Genomic DNA, 15,479 nt, shown 5'->3' on the forward strand with positions numbered 1-15,479 from the left:
TTTAGTTACAAAAATGAAACCATAAGATGCCTACTTATAGCTCTTGTGTTCTAAGTTTCTTCCAATTGGATTCATCTATTTTTACAAGGAAGTTTGTTGATATAGAAAGTGAATACAACATTTATGAATAGCAAACTATATTTCAATACGTATTTCTTCACTAGACTCATATTTTAAGAATGCAAAATATCGTAAAAGTAAGCTGTGTGGGAGATACGGCAAATGAAGAAGAAAACTACTGCTTCCCGATAATCTTACTGGGATTTAGGTCACCGTGGCAAGAGAGTGAATCGCCGTTACCGCATAATGAATTAAAATTACCGGTTGTGTCGGCAGGACTTAAACACAAAGCGTCGCTTCAAAGGCAAGAATTATTGTAATTACAACAATTTATTGTTACGGGAAGCAGCCGATGGCGCAGAATGCTCACATTTAGTGGATCAATGGCGCTACCTAGCGATAACTTCTTCAAACATATGCACACGATGGTCTGACTGGCGACATCTTGGGCTTCAACGTGGGACACTTTAGACTGCCAATTTTCCAGGTTTTATTTCTTCATTGACTTCATTGATTTTACAATATATTAAAATTTAAAATATTTAAATATTGTAAATGAATATACAAATAGTTAACTCATTTATATTTCAGTCTTTACGCAATTATTATCTGACTCATTTTAAATAAAAGATAAGAATATCTGCAAAAAATATAATCGTTAAAAAAAGAAATGTAGATTTTTTATTAAACAGATAATAAACTTAATATTAGTAAAGTATTAAATAGAAGAATATAAAAATAAAATAATAGTTTCTTTAGCATATTAATAACAAATAATTTTTATAGCTTTCTAGAAAAGTTTAAAGTTGTCTTTGCTGAAGATGTCCATCATTTACATGACATTAGGACCACTGGGAAATTTATCGACGGCGGATAGGAATCTTTATCTCACACGAGCCGACACCACACACAGGACGACTCCTCCTCGTCCTGGTCCAGTCCACCCACGCTCGAACCGTCACGTGCTGGAAATGATCACGTGGTCCGTGAAGGTTCTGCCTCCTCATTATCATAACCGCTTCCACCTTGTACGGAGCATAAGCTGGCTCTAATAAGGAGCGACGCTCGTGATCGTGACCACCGGAGGGGACCACGCGTTTGTCTTCATGCAAAATTGCCTCGCTATTTCGCTTGCAGATCGCTTTCCACTTTCCTATTTATCTATACCTGTCATTGCACATCGCTCCTCTGTGATTTCATGCATATTAACAGTCACCTCGTAGTATTATGTGATCTTGGCATCGCATTTATCAGAAGATATGAATTTGATTTTATGTATTCTCCACACTTTCTTTTATCGAACATTATCATTAATTTATTCCATCAAATTGTAATTTTCTTTATACTACAAACAGTTAAAACTGATATTCTTTTAATAACGTTATAATATAATAAAAGATTTTAACAATATTGCTTCATGTTTCACATTTTAAGAAAAGTAACAGTCAGCTATTTAAAATGGTTTAATAGATACACATAGAACAATTATTTTTCTAATTTCAATAGAAAAGCTTCCTATAAACAGCGCGAATAAAATAAAAACAATAGTATATATTTGCGATATAAATAAAAAATCGAAAGAACAAGTGCTAAAAAATATGTGGCAGAAGCTTTCTTACCTATTCATTTACTGATATATGCAAGAGATCTTTATCATCAAGAGAACATGCGTATATGTCCGCATCTTGGGAAAGTAATATTTGAAAGGTATGGTCAGTCTTCATGCAAAAGTCGATGTCGCATGAGATAAAGACAGTATTGCCTTTCGAAGTACTTTAACTCGGGTGGTATCAACCGTCATCTTGCACCGGTCTCGCACGTGACACTGCGACCGTTATGCGCGGTCGATAAATGACGATTACATCAATTCTCGATTTACACACATGTTTTTGATAATATCCCCGCGAATTGTTATTTTTTGTCACGTAACATCCTACACAAAGAAAAGGGATGCGCTTTCGCAATTTTACTGAACAACTGCCATGCGAGCTCTTCCAAAGCAAGAAAGGCAGTCCCTCATAAGTATCGGTTTGATTGCACCAACAATTTTTCGCAAATTGCGAAAATTACATATGCTCGTGTAAGCATGATATCAGATTAATTAAGTAAAACATATAGGAGACAGGAGTACAAACATAGGAGTAGAAAATTATCTTTTTTTATCATTGCTGTCATCTTCCTTGCTTATGGTTTCATTTTATTTAAAAATTTATAATTTAAATTATACATGTATATGTATATGTGCATATTGTTCAAACACATAGAATATATTAAACAATTTTTAATGCATTTAATCTGTTGAAGGATAGTCTTTTATATATACTGCATGTGAATTATTGTATCAATATCATAAACGAGTTTTCTTTTAAATTAATATTAAAATTAATAGTAATGAAGAAGGTTTAAGGACATTTTAGAGGAATAAACAGTTTATCAAAGTTTTTCACATTTTATTACCTGTATCTTTGTAACTTTTTTATAATTTTATTATCGGCAAATATTTGAATATTAATACGAACAATCAGTAAAGTTTAAAGTATGAAATATGTTAAGAATCTGTTCTTTAAATAATTTATTTTCTACGACTTTTTAATTTTTACGAATACTAATACAATATTGCTAAGGAAAGGATTATGACTCGTTGAGCTACTTTAAAGTTGGAAAAGGATTAAAGCGACAAAGTATCTTGTTTTTCTATTTATTATTTTTTATAATTTCCCGTCACCGTAGCAGCAAAAGTCGAATATCTGCATTTATTATTCTCAAGACGATGAAGAGCTTCTGCATGTGGTTATTTTTCCTGCGTGGTAATTGGTTCAGTTTCTGTCCTTTTTTTTCTATGCCATACTTCATTCTCAATACTTGAGTGGAATGTAAGCAATATTAATAATTAATATATTTTATATAACATATATACATATTAAATATACGTGTGTATAGATGTTTATTATATATGGTATAATAAATAAAAAACAGGTTAAAAAATCAGATATTTTAGATGATACAATTTTAATAAAACTTACTCATCGCTCCCATCTCTTGAATATCCTGCTAAAGTTCTCCATAACTCCCTCGGTCCTTCAATTGCAAGAGGGAAGTTTTGCGAAGACCATCCGTCTACTAAAAAAGTCATATATTGTACATATGCATATTGTTCAAACACATAGAACATATTAAATAATTTTTAATGCATCTAACCTTTCGGAGGGTAGTCTATGCGTCTTTTAGTTAAATCGGTGTAAGTCTCATCCTGCAGCAACAGAAAAAATACCGATTGGCGTAAAATATAAATTATAGTATAATCACATAGTACGATTATAGAATTAGATATAAATATGCAATAACATAAACGGAAAAATATAATAAGTATATTAGTTTCAAAATCAGCAACCTGTTGACTATTTCTGCCAATACGAGGTATATGTTTCTCGGCTTTGTAAAAGAAATCTTCGAATCTGTCACTGCGACCAACCCGGGGCAACGTAGGTATCTTAGCAATCTTCAAGAAGAATGCAGGTACTTCGTCCGCCTTCGTGATATTCTCACAGATTAACAACGTAACCATTCCAACAAGAAAAGCTGAACATATAACATACGAGAAATGAATAACGTTGAATACTCCGACTTAAATAGAGGATTTAAATAGAGGAACCGTTATTCCTTATATTATACTTAATTATATTAAATAATCGTTTAAGATAATCATCCAATTAAAGTTTTTAGAAAAATGTATCAGATCATAGCCATTGTGCTTACCATTGAAGAAGACACCTCCGATCTGCTGAATGTAAGCCCTTTGCAGCATCATCTCGAGGATATCTTCAACGTCGTGATATCTGCAATGGATCAAGCTCGGTTCAGTCTTCTAAAGCAACCACTTTGCCCTTGATGCAGTACATCACACCGATCATACACCTCAGAAACAAGTGCAACGATTATTTCGGCGAATGGACGCGTGCCAACTGACGTAGCATTCTCGATCGTGGCCAGCGTTTAAGTGACTGCCATAGGATCCTTCCGAATCCTGCGGAAAAGGATACGCGTCTCACTGATGTTCGCTGAATACTGAGCGATTTGTCGCGTACGTTCAGGTTCTTCCATTACCGCCAAGAGTGGACTAGAGTGCTCGAAGATCGTGGGCGAAGGAGAATCGACGAGAAGTTTGCACGTCGCGGAACCCCATCACCATTCGAATCCTGCCAACTGTTTGTCCACACGCGGAACACGGGCGAGAATATTTAACCACGCATTCGCACGCGAGTAAAATGTATTCTACAGGATGGAAATACATCGTGGGACGTTGTGGGAAATGTTTAACGTACCGAGATGCATTCGGCTATTGCCGCGTAAAAGTAAATAAGTAATATCTGGAATCAACAACGCGTAATCGATAACACCTGCGACGCGAAATCGAGAGTTTTATATAAATTTGATCTACTCGACAGACGAATTATAGAACGGTGAAAATTACTTGGAAATTGAACAGCGTTTTGAGAAATTAATTTTTTTAAATAATTATTATGACTCGTGTATGACGCTGGTTGCTTCTATTACCTTGAATAAGAATATTCTGATTTTTAACTGCGCACGTAGCCGCCAAGCGATTTTCTTAAAACTACTGCAGAAAGCGTATCAAAGCGTTATCATATTCAGATGTGAAATTTGTTTTTCTACTTTAAAATCGAAGAAAAGATATCGATTATTCTGATTTAATGTCATAGAAATGTAATGTCAGAGGTGTAGATCTTTCATACTCAAAAGAATAATGAAAAGAATAAATTCTATCAACTATTATATGTATAATAAGTGAATAATATTATTTACCTAAGAGTAACTTGAACAATACTGAGTGTAACTTGATCAAGTCCAGTATATTTATACCAGATTAAAGAGAAATTAAATATTTAGTTCATGTACACCTCATAAATTAACACACTTGTACTCCCTCATAGTACTGAGAGAATTCCTGATTACTTTTTGTCAGCAGAAAATGTATCGTCCTCAATGTCTGACATGAACTATGTATTTGATACGAATGAATATGTAACTTTACAATACTTTACAGTTTTAATAGTTACTATATTTTGATTTACCGTTAAACATATGATTATTATTGCTGTATAAAATAAAATAAATGTTAATGTTAAGTATAATGAAAGTTCTATAAGTTTATTACTAAATATATAGAAATTTCTTATCATAATCGATTATATTAAGGTAAAATATTGATGTATCTTATATGTATATATATATATAATATTTTATATGTGTAATACATGTTATATATATGTGTAATTCGATTAAATGAATGCGCCAATACTTTTACGGTTGATTCGTACGCATGTTTCGATCGCAGACAATAACCCTTATTCGAGCAGGTGAATAAAACGTGCTTTCCATATTAAATGTCCTTCAAGCTACATCTTGTAGTTTAACCGAGTTTCAATGAATATACTTCTACGATTGTACAAATTATTTCGATTTTTCAGCATTTTGATAAATATATGCTTTTTTTCTTTCCTTTAGCTACAAATCAGTTTATTACATAATTTTTTAACAATTATTGCAATATGATTGTCTATTAGATAAATGTAAAATTGAGATAGATATCTTTAAAAAATACGATTGTAGTAAGCGGGGTTATCACTGTGACGGCCGGAAAGATAAACTATTTTCGTGAATCATTGCGCGAAATATAATACATATAATGAAATTTTATTTTGCTATCTTTCAAGTAGGTATCTACATATCTTAGATATGTTGTAAAAAAATCAGTGAAAAATATTCATATTTGCGCCTGCAGTGTGTGGTGCCATATATCTGCGCATAAAAATCGGGGATGCGCGGTTGACAGTATTCCGTCTGAACGAAATTCCTGAAATAAAAAAAGTTTTGTGTCATTTTACATTATGTGAATGTATTTTCAGTTAAGCGTACGGATCCGTCCAGGCAATATTGATGTTTTGGACTTTGGTCACTAAAACTCCTATAATACAGAGTGGCCCAAATTGCTTTATACATTTCGTCCACAGAATGTCTGCGAATGGCAAGCTTATAGAGGTACTCAGTTCATCAATTAACTTTCCAGTAACTTTGCACTGACATAGCTTTGCGCCCATTCGTTTCTGAATCTGAATATGGTTGATGTACTCTTTTTTTGTTACTACGTACGGCACCGAATCGATGATTGCTTTATAGATTTTATTGTTACTGTCGGTTAGAATTTGGGATAACTTGGGGCGCCGAGTATTTTTAGGTAGCGTGCGGGTGCGACCGACCTCACGCTATTCTACGAAGACTACTATGTATATAACTCCGTTAATATTGCGAATTTTAATATACTGTTTTAGGGACATATTTTCAAGACTCTAAGCATTAAGAAAATGCAAAAAATCGATTTTTTGAAATCGTTACAGTGATGTCTCCTCTTAAAGGGGAAAATTAATTAAAAAGATATTGAATTAGCTCTTAAAATTTATAATATTTTATTGTTGACGCTTTTAATAAATACATGGCTCAAGTGTGGAAATTTCATTATGAGTAAGTATTGTTCAAATAAAAATTTACGATTATAGATATACTGCATCAACAATGAATGATAAAGGAAGTGTGGCGAATATTCAAGCACATAATTAAGAAAGAATAGTTTTACAAGAGCTTGGTTGATTACATTGTTTTAATGTTATATTGTCGATCAATTGGTAGAAATCGTAAATCTCGGTCGGTCATTCATCTTCAGTTGGATTCTTGACGAGATTGCCAAGCTGTGCATGTTTCACTGGCGACTTCGCAAATTGCTGACAGGGCGCGGCTGGTAACTTCGTAATCTAAAAATAAAATAAATAAATAATATAAGATAAATCTAAAAATTGTTCACTAGATTTTTCTTAAGAAACAATGAGGGAGGATTATATAAGAAATTTTATAAAAATTGATTAACATAAAAATTGGTAATAATAATTTTTGTAAGGAATAATACTTTTTAAACAAAGTGATATTACTAAAAATAACAAAATTCTAAAGGTTTTATTATCTATTAATGTTAAGAAAAATTATATGATACATTAAATACAAAATTTTAGTACAAAACATGACTTCAATTGATTTTGCAAACTCCATCTAATAGATGGGGTTGGCTTTACATTCTTAGGGGATAAGTCTTTCATTGATTTCTTCCATAGACTTAGGTCCATATTCTCAGGTCACTTTTATTAATAAATGCGCGCATTTATTTCTGATATTCTATAATATATGTAACGTGAACTATACACTAAATGCACGCATTTATCATAAAAGTGAGCTGAGAATATGGACCATAGAAAATATTTCCTATGTCTATAATCTCTTCACGTTTTTTATAAATTTTTTAAAAGCTATTATAAATTAATTGAATTAATGAAAATTTTTCGCTTACCTGTCACAGTATTGGATCGTTTGCCAAATATGCTACCGTTAAACGGTGGTTTTCTATAGGCAGCATCTACGCTGAGAGCGAGGATGGCTATGATAACAGCAAGAGCGATGGTGAAACGAATGGAAATCATGTTGGCGAATTCTTTGGCTTCCGACTAAAGCAGCAGATAAAAAAATTGCTAATTTATAACTATGTGTGTTGCGAGATGTGTTATAATTATTATTTTGTATTCTGCACGCGTTTATTAATAATCAAATAAATTATTAGTGTTGAAACGTTGGGAATAACTAATGATGACTTTTAGACGAGTTGCACTGAAAATTTTGAAACGAAACAGATAAGCTTACTTGTGAACGAAGAAACTTTCGTGATTCTTAGACGATTGTCAGACACCGAATGTTAAAGCGGCGCAAAAGTTGCGAGCTTATATACTCGAGAAAGCTATTCGAAGACAAATGTCTCCATCAAACGCACTCGACCTACATTATTTGCAAGTAAAGTCATGATATCGCCCCCTAAAGATATTGATTCGTTGCGAAAAATAAAAATTCGTATTCAACGATGAGTAACTTGCACGCAAGAATATCCAAAGGTCACACTATAAAATTTTGAAACCATGGAAGTAGGAAATATTCTTCGCAATGTAAAAAGTTAGATTCATTCTAAAAACTATGTTCTATTATGAAATATTAATACTATAAAATAAAAAAATTATACACTCTTTTATATATGACTGTTTTACAGTAAACAAAGAGATAGCGTATGTAATGTCTTCACCTGAATAAGCAACTGTATCTGGAAGGTGGATGAAACTTGACTGATGCTTCGTCGACAGCAGGATCGGCTTTTATAAGAGGATTTCTGTGGTATGGGAAATGCAATGTGTGATATTGTAACATAAAAAAGAGATGAGCTATTAGAGGGTGTAATGTAATTATGGACTTTCTGATTGTCTCTTACTTCAGAGAAATAAAGGTCGCCTTGATAGCGTCAGAAAAATCATTTTGTGGAAATTTAGCAAACTAGTCATAATATATATAAAATTCAATTTTTGATTAATAATTATTTTATATTAATACATGTCATCTGTTCAAAAGTTGATTTTTATTAAATAATTGCATTGAAATACTTAAATAAAACATATTGTATTTGTATGTTTAAATTTCGATGTATTTCATTATAAAAGAATATAATGTAAAATAATTCGTTATATAATTTTCTCATTAATAGTAATTTATATTATATATACAATATAATAAAATAAGAAAATACTAGGTGCTTTTGTTCTTATTATGTAAACTTTTTAGATTATTAATCTAATTATTTAAAAATTACCTATTATTTTTGATAACGAAATAAAAACTTTTATTGTTAAGTTTAGCAATAAAATATATAACTCGAGGTTTTATTATTGAAAATTTTACCAACATATGGTATCAAACTTTATTTTATCTATCATAGCTATTTTACTCATAAACTTTTTTTGTTACTATTAGTCGATATATAACTTTTCTGTATCTTCAACGGATGATATGGTATATTTTTAGGATACCAAAAATATTATAATACATGTGAAGTAATACTTATAACATTAGAAATTTGTTATATTACCATATTTTATAAAACAGTTTAGTTTTTATTAATAAAGTAATAACATTTTGTTAAAAATAATTGGGGAGCCTTCAGAATTGTTATTGCAATAGTTATTATTCTTATTATTGTATGACAAAGCATAAAGCACATTGAACATTTTTGGTTTTTATATACATAATTTACAATATTAACATAAATAATACAAATACAATTAAGATATTAATTGTTGAAGATATTAATTAGCTTTAATAGAGCTCAATTGTTTCCGACGAGTTAATATATCGGAAAATTTCTCAAATGTTTTAGAAAATCAGTTCGCTTGTAAATGTTTTAGTATAATATAATCTTTTTTGTATTATTATATATGTATGCTAATTGTAAAGAGCGATTATTCTAAAGAGTATGTTTAACATATAAATATGAAATTAGCGATATTTTGTATTTCATTTTTCTTATGCATTACTTTAATATCTATAATATCTATAATATGAATATAAGTATTTACAGAAAATTTAGCAGTTACATCTACCTCGCTTAAGGAATAAATGATTACATTATATCTTAATTGTGCTCTCGACAATTGATCGACATACTCGAATAGTTACTATAAGCGTTAATCACGTTGCAATCATAATATTCTAATCTTTCAGGCACTTATACAATAAATAATTCTCTATTTAATTATCGTTGTTGTGATTGACTTTTTATATATGCGGGTGCTATATTACTTAATTAATACAATGCGCGCTATAGTGTTCTTCATCTTTACTCCTTGGACCCGCATATTTTTTGTCTTGTTAAGAAACAGACTTTACGTTGTGAATGCAATGTATGAAGCAAATATATTTTCTTTATTTATAATATTGATATTTATAAATTTTTATAAATTATTCTAAGTATATTTTTGATACATCTGGTTTATTTGATAAAGAACCGTAAATATGATCTTTATGGAAATATGGAAAAGTATCAGCTTTCAAATAATGAATTACTCGATTTGGCACGTGTTTGTTAAACATAGAATATTTTATGACTCGTACGCAATATAGTATCGAAAAAATTGCACAATTAACGATGAATGCGAGTACACATGTCGATCGATAACCGAGAACGCATTAAGATCGAAAATGCATCGCACAGGCATACTAAAATCTACATCTTATTGTCGCGTCACAACTTTTTCTTTTTAATCGGCATATGAATAAACATTGCCGATAATACGCTGTACAACGATACTATAATCATTCTTCACCACTGATATATTGGAGGTAAGCGATGACGATCGATGATAATTTATTAATACCGATCTTTATGACAAGACTTATCGTGTTAAACGAGTTACAAGTTACTTATCCATCTCGTTACTTATCGTTTATACAAGAGCATATGAAAGTACTATCATTAAAGTAACAAATCGACCACAGCAGGCCTGTCCAAGTCTTTATCGTGAGCAAAATGCTTCTCCTTCTTCGTTGTCTCGCTGAATGAGAAATAAAAGAATAGAATCTGAGATTTTATTAGTAGACATTATCGTTGTAACATGACCGTTAGTCATGTATTATGTTTATATTACTTAGACGTGATATTATGAGATATTACGGGATAACGAGCAATTACGAATAGAAGAAAAATTACGAAGAGACTCAGCGAGCTTGGACAGATCTGGATCTACATAATGGAAGACATGGATTTTGTTTTATCGCTTAATTGTAAATATTAATTTTAAGTATTATCGTATAAAAGCTATTAATTGCACTAGGCGACTATATTCAGCGCGAGAATGCGTGTTGCATACCATACGCGCATATAAATAAAGTTTATTGCATAATACACATATCACACATCGATGTCTTGTTCACACGTCGCAAATTCTTCGACCGAATTTTTATGATTAGCATATAATTAGCATATAATCTTGAACTCATGTTTTCTTAAGAAATTATTGTTATATATGTAATAAATTTTATGCAAGAAATAATTCAATTTTTTCTGCTTCATACTTCATTATTAATACAGTAATTCTTCGTGAAAAATATGAGAGACGGAAAAGCTTTTCTTAAGTGATTCATATATTGTATAAAATATAATAAAAATGAAAAGTAAGATAATGAAGAAAATGTATATGGCATTGTAACGAGTGTAATATTATAAAAATGTAACAATACTATACTTTCAGAATGTAATATATATTATTTTTGTTATTAATTATTTGTTAACATGCTATAATAGTAGCACAATATTATAAATAATATATAAATAAATTACATTTAATTACATGTCCACGGTGTTTCTACTATAGAATCATATTTCTTCGGAAAAATATGTTGTTTGAAATATATTGTGCTCGAGAGATGTATCGAAATTCACAATAACAAGAAACGGTCATGCGATAAATATTATTTCGATCGAGCCAAAGCATAACACGTGTGAACCAGACCTTGTGTAAAATTCTTAAATCTAAAGCGATTATACCAACATTATATACATGAAGCACAATTTTATATTTTATATGTTACAATTATTAACGTAATATTCTATATTATAGTTTATAATTTAATCATATATGACGGGTGTCAGTAATAATTTTCTTAATTTCTTCTAACATCGTATTTTATTATTATATTTCTTAACAGAAATTTTTTTTATTTCAATGATTATAAGGACACAGATAAAATGTTTAAAAAATTATTTTCTTTGTATAACGTAAACATAATAATATACGAAATTGTATTCTGCTGTTATTTCGGCAAGACGATAATAAATTATTAATCTTTTACAATAATATTACGTTCTGAAATTACACATACTACGCAATTATTGAGTAACATAACATCGTAACTGTTAGATAATAATTTGTTAATTTGTACTGCTTATGTAAAAATTAGACTACGTATTGAGTTACCGGAAGAAATATCAATTTAAATAACTAAAATTGTGAAAAAAAACTGTACATATATATATACGCTTTAGATTATTCTTTCTTACAACATTCTTCTGTTTGCTTAATTACTACAGCTGCATTTAGTAATGCACTGTGAACCGAATAGTGAATCGAATATGAGATATATAAATTAATATTCGCTCTTACATGCACTTTGTGCGTTACCTCTTATTTCTATAACTTCTGCTTTTTTTGCTGTTGCTTCCATTGTTCACACTGGCATTGACTATCAGGTTTGCTAGAGCGACATGACACTTCGCAGTAACGACTGTAATCCATTCGTTCAAAATAAGTCATAGGTTTTATTGAGTCTTCTAGTTCCTCCAGAAAATGTTCCGTTGTAGATTCCATTACACGTTCCGGCGAAGTATATTTTATATCTTCCTTTTGCGGCTCTGCAATATTCTCCTTTTCCTCGGGGTGTCGAATGGAATCCCTCAATTTTTCCATGAAAATTCCCTCACCAGCATCTCGTTTGCTACGTTGCTCGGACTCCGTTGTCGTCTCTGTACTGTATGATCGACATTTCGCACCGATTTGTCCCTCGACGGCGACGCTGATCGGGAACGTCTCTTGGTGAAGTTCGCATATGACACCTTGCTCGATCGGTGAATTGAAGATATTGCTGACGAGATCTTTCGCCAGCTCGTTCACCAAATGTGTAATCCTCCAGTTCTCGTGGAGGCGCATGGTGTTTGGGCTTAAAGGTACCAAGGCTGGACAGTAACATCCTAATTCGCTCTCGATGGACGACCTCAGAACGAAACAGTTTAGCTCGGAGGCCTCTGACAAGTCGTTAGCGCACAGTTTCAAACAGTGACTGACGAGAACCTTTGCTTGGTCGTGGTCGGACTTGGACTGGAGCTTGCAGACTCCCTTGGGATATCGGGGATATTGGTTCGGATCCCTCTCTCTCCGTTCTCGCTCACCCTCGGTTTCCGCGCCAGGATTACAGACCAGAGCGCAAGCGTCATTCACGAGAGGTGCTGGAAGGCTCGCGGCACGGCCCACCAACGCCAACAGGAACACCCAGCAGAACAGAGGCGTCATCTGAAAATGATGGCTAATCAATATCCTGAAATGGATGTGGAACTCCGCGTTCCGATGCCGATGCGGCGGGAAGGGTCGGCACGTACGGCTAAGAAGGAATTCCTGGAGTTCGACCGCGATCCCGCATATGTATCCGACAAAGTTTCCTCCGAGAATTGGTTTCAATAACCATCGTATGTAGGATGAACGAGGATAGAGTGGACAAAATAGTTGAGGGTTCTAAATGACGTAATTAACGCTTTCCGTTTCGAATATCAAACGTTACGCATATTAAACAATGGAATTTTAGCAAAGAATGTTGAATTCTTTTATCAGAATGTCCGTAAAATCGGTTGATAAATTTGAGAACACTCTACTTACCTTAAAGATGAGAAAAAGCTGGAAAAGATGTCAAAAATCCTTTCTCCGTGTGTCCGTTGAACGTTTTTATATGTAAGAAGGCTTAAAATTTCAATAGCCTGAACTAGAGATGAATATTATTCTCCTTATTACACTCTTTTAATAAGACGTGATGAAAGTAACTATCTTTCGCAGAGACACTTTTCTCATCGACCTCTCGAATACCGACTATCTATTCCGGTCTGCGGACTGTTGGCTTTATAGCTTTAATGTCAAGCAGGGCTGTCCTTTACTTTGGCAGTACCTGACGTAAAGCCATAAATGAGCGTCTTTATCTCTTATTTCTTCTCTGTATCAAGTAAAATAGAAACTTACACTTTCTAATTAACAACAAAATAACAAGGATGGCTAAGCAGAACTTTTCATATTACAAAAATTATTTTCTTACATATTTATACTAAGAACAAAGCAACGCTATTCATGTCTTTATTTGAAACTGTGACTAGTGAAAAACGGTTATATAAATCCATTAGAAATTTTTATAGTAGTAATATTCCTCTTTTCACCTAAATATAACACTAATAATATTTTTAAAACTTTAATTAAGTAAATAATTATAAATATTGTTTGTTTAAAATTATATTAAATGACTGAGCAAATTTATCAGAAAATTTAATAATACAATAGATGCCTCCCGAATTTAACACCGAATATGAATACTCGCGCTACGTTCCTGAGCAAATTAACTGATGTTGTCCCTGATACTCTGTTATTCCCTTGTGTTTACCACTATCTAATATCCTCTAAGAGCCGAAATAAAGTCAGAAGTGTTGATATGTGAATATTTAGATCGCTAATAGTCACTTTGATACAGGAATATTACGTCGCTAGAGTACGAAATAATAACTGTTGAAATTCAAATAAATCTAGATAATAATTGTTACAATTTTCTAATTTTAAGATTTTAGATAAAAGAACTTTTTCATTTACTTTGTACGAGAGAAATGATAATAACAATTAATTTATATTTATAGTTTCAATTTTATTAGAGATATTCTGACAAAATCATTAACATAAAGTTTATAATATAGATGGAAATTCATCTAAGAAAAAAAGAAAAGAAACCACAGTGAAACTATTTCATTTATTTATTGTTACAGTTTATTTTATATAAATCTATATATAATTTCTTGTCAGAATTTATATTCTTATATGACTAGAATGCTTTCCTAACAAACTTATTATCGCATTTTTGAGTTTTAGAAGTAGTAATGACATGGAATATATCTGCGATTACTTCTTATTCCAAAAATTAAATTTTTTCGATAAAACGCATTCGTTACAATGACATTCTATCTAAAAAGCCCTAACAAAGTTCTGGAAATGATTCCAAAAGCAATAAATTTCCAAGTTTATCCACGCATTTGTCGTGCTTAATGCTACATCAATGTCGAAGCAACATAACTTAGATAATATAAATTACTGTTACACATTATTGTTTGAATTCGTTCACTCTTTAGTATCAGGCAAAATATCTTGTATACGATAGTATTATTGTAACGATTAGTGAAATATTATCAAATTTCTCACGGCTATTTAAGTAATAAATTTCTTTAAAAATGCTATACGCGAAATGTCAATCCAATCTAAAGTTTTCCAAGTGAAGAATAAGAAGTTTTGTAAGCGTCTTTGTGGACGGATTACGCTTCCTTGAAGAATGGATGAGTGAATGCGGGATCGATGCTACCCAACCATAGTTCCATTAGATTGGTCGACCTACTCCTTTCCTGCTAGCCATGTGGTAAAATAACTTGGATCCCCTCTTAAGACAGTCATCTCGAGCTGATGGTTGCTGTTGGCGAAAACTTCGTACTAAAGCTTTTCAGGCGACGATAATGCTATTCTCCTTAATGCGTCATGACATAATCCAGAAAGATAGACTCGCAAACAGTAAGATCGTTTTATAATACTGCTACGTTTATAATTTATGTACAATGCTTATTTGTTTGAATTAAACAAGGCTTACTTACTATTATCTTAAACATTAGAGAAAATTTATTTGCAATGCAATTAGCTTGATAA

The 15,479-nt window shown here is 31.8% G+C and overlaps 3 protein-coding genes across 5 annotated transcripts; all 3 read right to left on the minus strand.

The window, feature by feature from the left end:
* Positions 1-2,520: 2,520 nt before the first annotated feature.
* On the minus strand, positions 2,521-4,341 carry LOC105282101. Of its 2 annotated transcripts, XM_026971305.1 has the most exons (6): positions 3,976-4,341; positions 3,817-3,896; positions 3,452-3,639; positions 3,259-3,310; positions 3,084-3,180; positions 2,521-2,921 (listed from the first exon to the last, which is right to left on the minus strand). In XM_026971305.1, exons 2-6 carry the CDS (start codon positions 3,866-3,868, stop codon positions 2,852-2,854), a joined length of 459 nt encoding a protein of 152 aa, XP_026827106.1. In that variant the 5' UTR covers positions 3,869-3,896; positions 3,976-4,341; the 3' UTR covers positions 2,521-2,851. The 2 variants fall into 2 exon arrangements, with proteins under 2 accessions (XP_026827106.1, XP_026827105.1); XM_026971304.1 differs by having other exon boundaries at positions 3,817-4,338.
* Positions 4,342-6,521: 2,180 nt separating this feature from the next.
* Positions 6,522-8,330, minus strand: LOC105282102 (SIFamide-related peptide). Of its 2 annotated transcripts, none has more exons than XM_011343823.1 (3): positions 8,252-8,330; positions 7,475-7,628; positions 6,522-6,887 (listed from the first exon to the last, which is right to left on the minus strand). In XM_011343823.1, the coding sequence occupies exons 2-3, from the start codon at positions 7,602-7,604 to the stop codon at positions 6,796-6,798; spliced, it is 222 nt and encodes a 73-aa protein (XP_011342125.1). In that variant the 5' UTR covers positions 7,605-7,628; positions 8,252-8,330; the 3' UTR covers positions 6,522-6,795. The 2 variants fall into 2 exon arrangements, with proteins under 2 accessions (XP_011342125.1, XP_011342126.1); XM_011343824.2 differs by lacking the exon at positions 8,252-8,330 and adding an exon at positions 7,822-7,915.
* A 3,413-nt stretch (positions 8,331-11,743) lies between these two features.
* Positions 11,744-13,642, minus strand: LOC105282103. The gene is made up of 2 exons (XM_011343825.3): positions 13,419-13,642; positions 11,744-13,058 (listed from the first exon to the last, which is right to left on the minus strand). The coding sequence occupies exon 2, from the start codon at positions 13,056-13,058 to the stop codon at positions 12,183-12,185; it is 876 nt and encodes a 291-aa protein (XP_011342127.1). The 5' UTR covers positions 13,419-13,642; the 3' UTR covers positions 11,744-12,182.
* Between the last annotated feature and the right edge of the window lie 1,837 nt (positions 13,643-15,479).

Source organism: Ooceraea biroi, chromosome 7 (assembly GCF_003672135.1).
Source record: "Ooceraea biroi isolate clonal line C1 chromosome 7, Obir_v5.4, whole genome shotgun sequence".
Classification (NCBI taxonomy): Eukaryota; Metazoa; Arthropoda; class Insecta; order Hymenoptera; family Formicidae; genus Ooceraea; species Ooceraea biroi.

Coding starts and splice junctions, on each gene's coding strand:
- LOC105282101 (XM_026971305.1), bottom strand. CDS start 3,868: ATGATGCTGCAAAGGGCTTACATTCAGCAGATCGGAGGTGTCTTCTTC. Junction 3,181..3,258: donor CATAGACTACCCTCCGAAAG/GTTAGATGCATT, acceptor TGACTTTTTTAG/TAGACGGATGGTCTTCGCAA. Junction 2,922..3,083: donor TCAAGAGATGGGAGCGATGA/GTAAGTTTTATT, acceptor ATTCCACTCAAG/TATTGAGAATGAAGTATGGC.
- LOC105282102 (XM_011343823.1), bottom strand. CDS start 7,604: ATGATTTCCATTCGTTTCACCATCGCTCTTGCTGTTATCATAGCCATC. Junction 6,888..7,474: donor ACGATCCAATACTGTGACAG/GTAAGCGAAAAA, acceptor TTTTATTTTTAG/ATTACGAAGTTACCAGCCGC.
- LOC105282103 (XM_011343825.3), bottom strand. CDS start 13,058: ATGACGCCTCTGTTCTGCTGGGTGTTCCTGTTGGCGTTGGTGGGCCGT.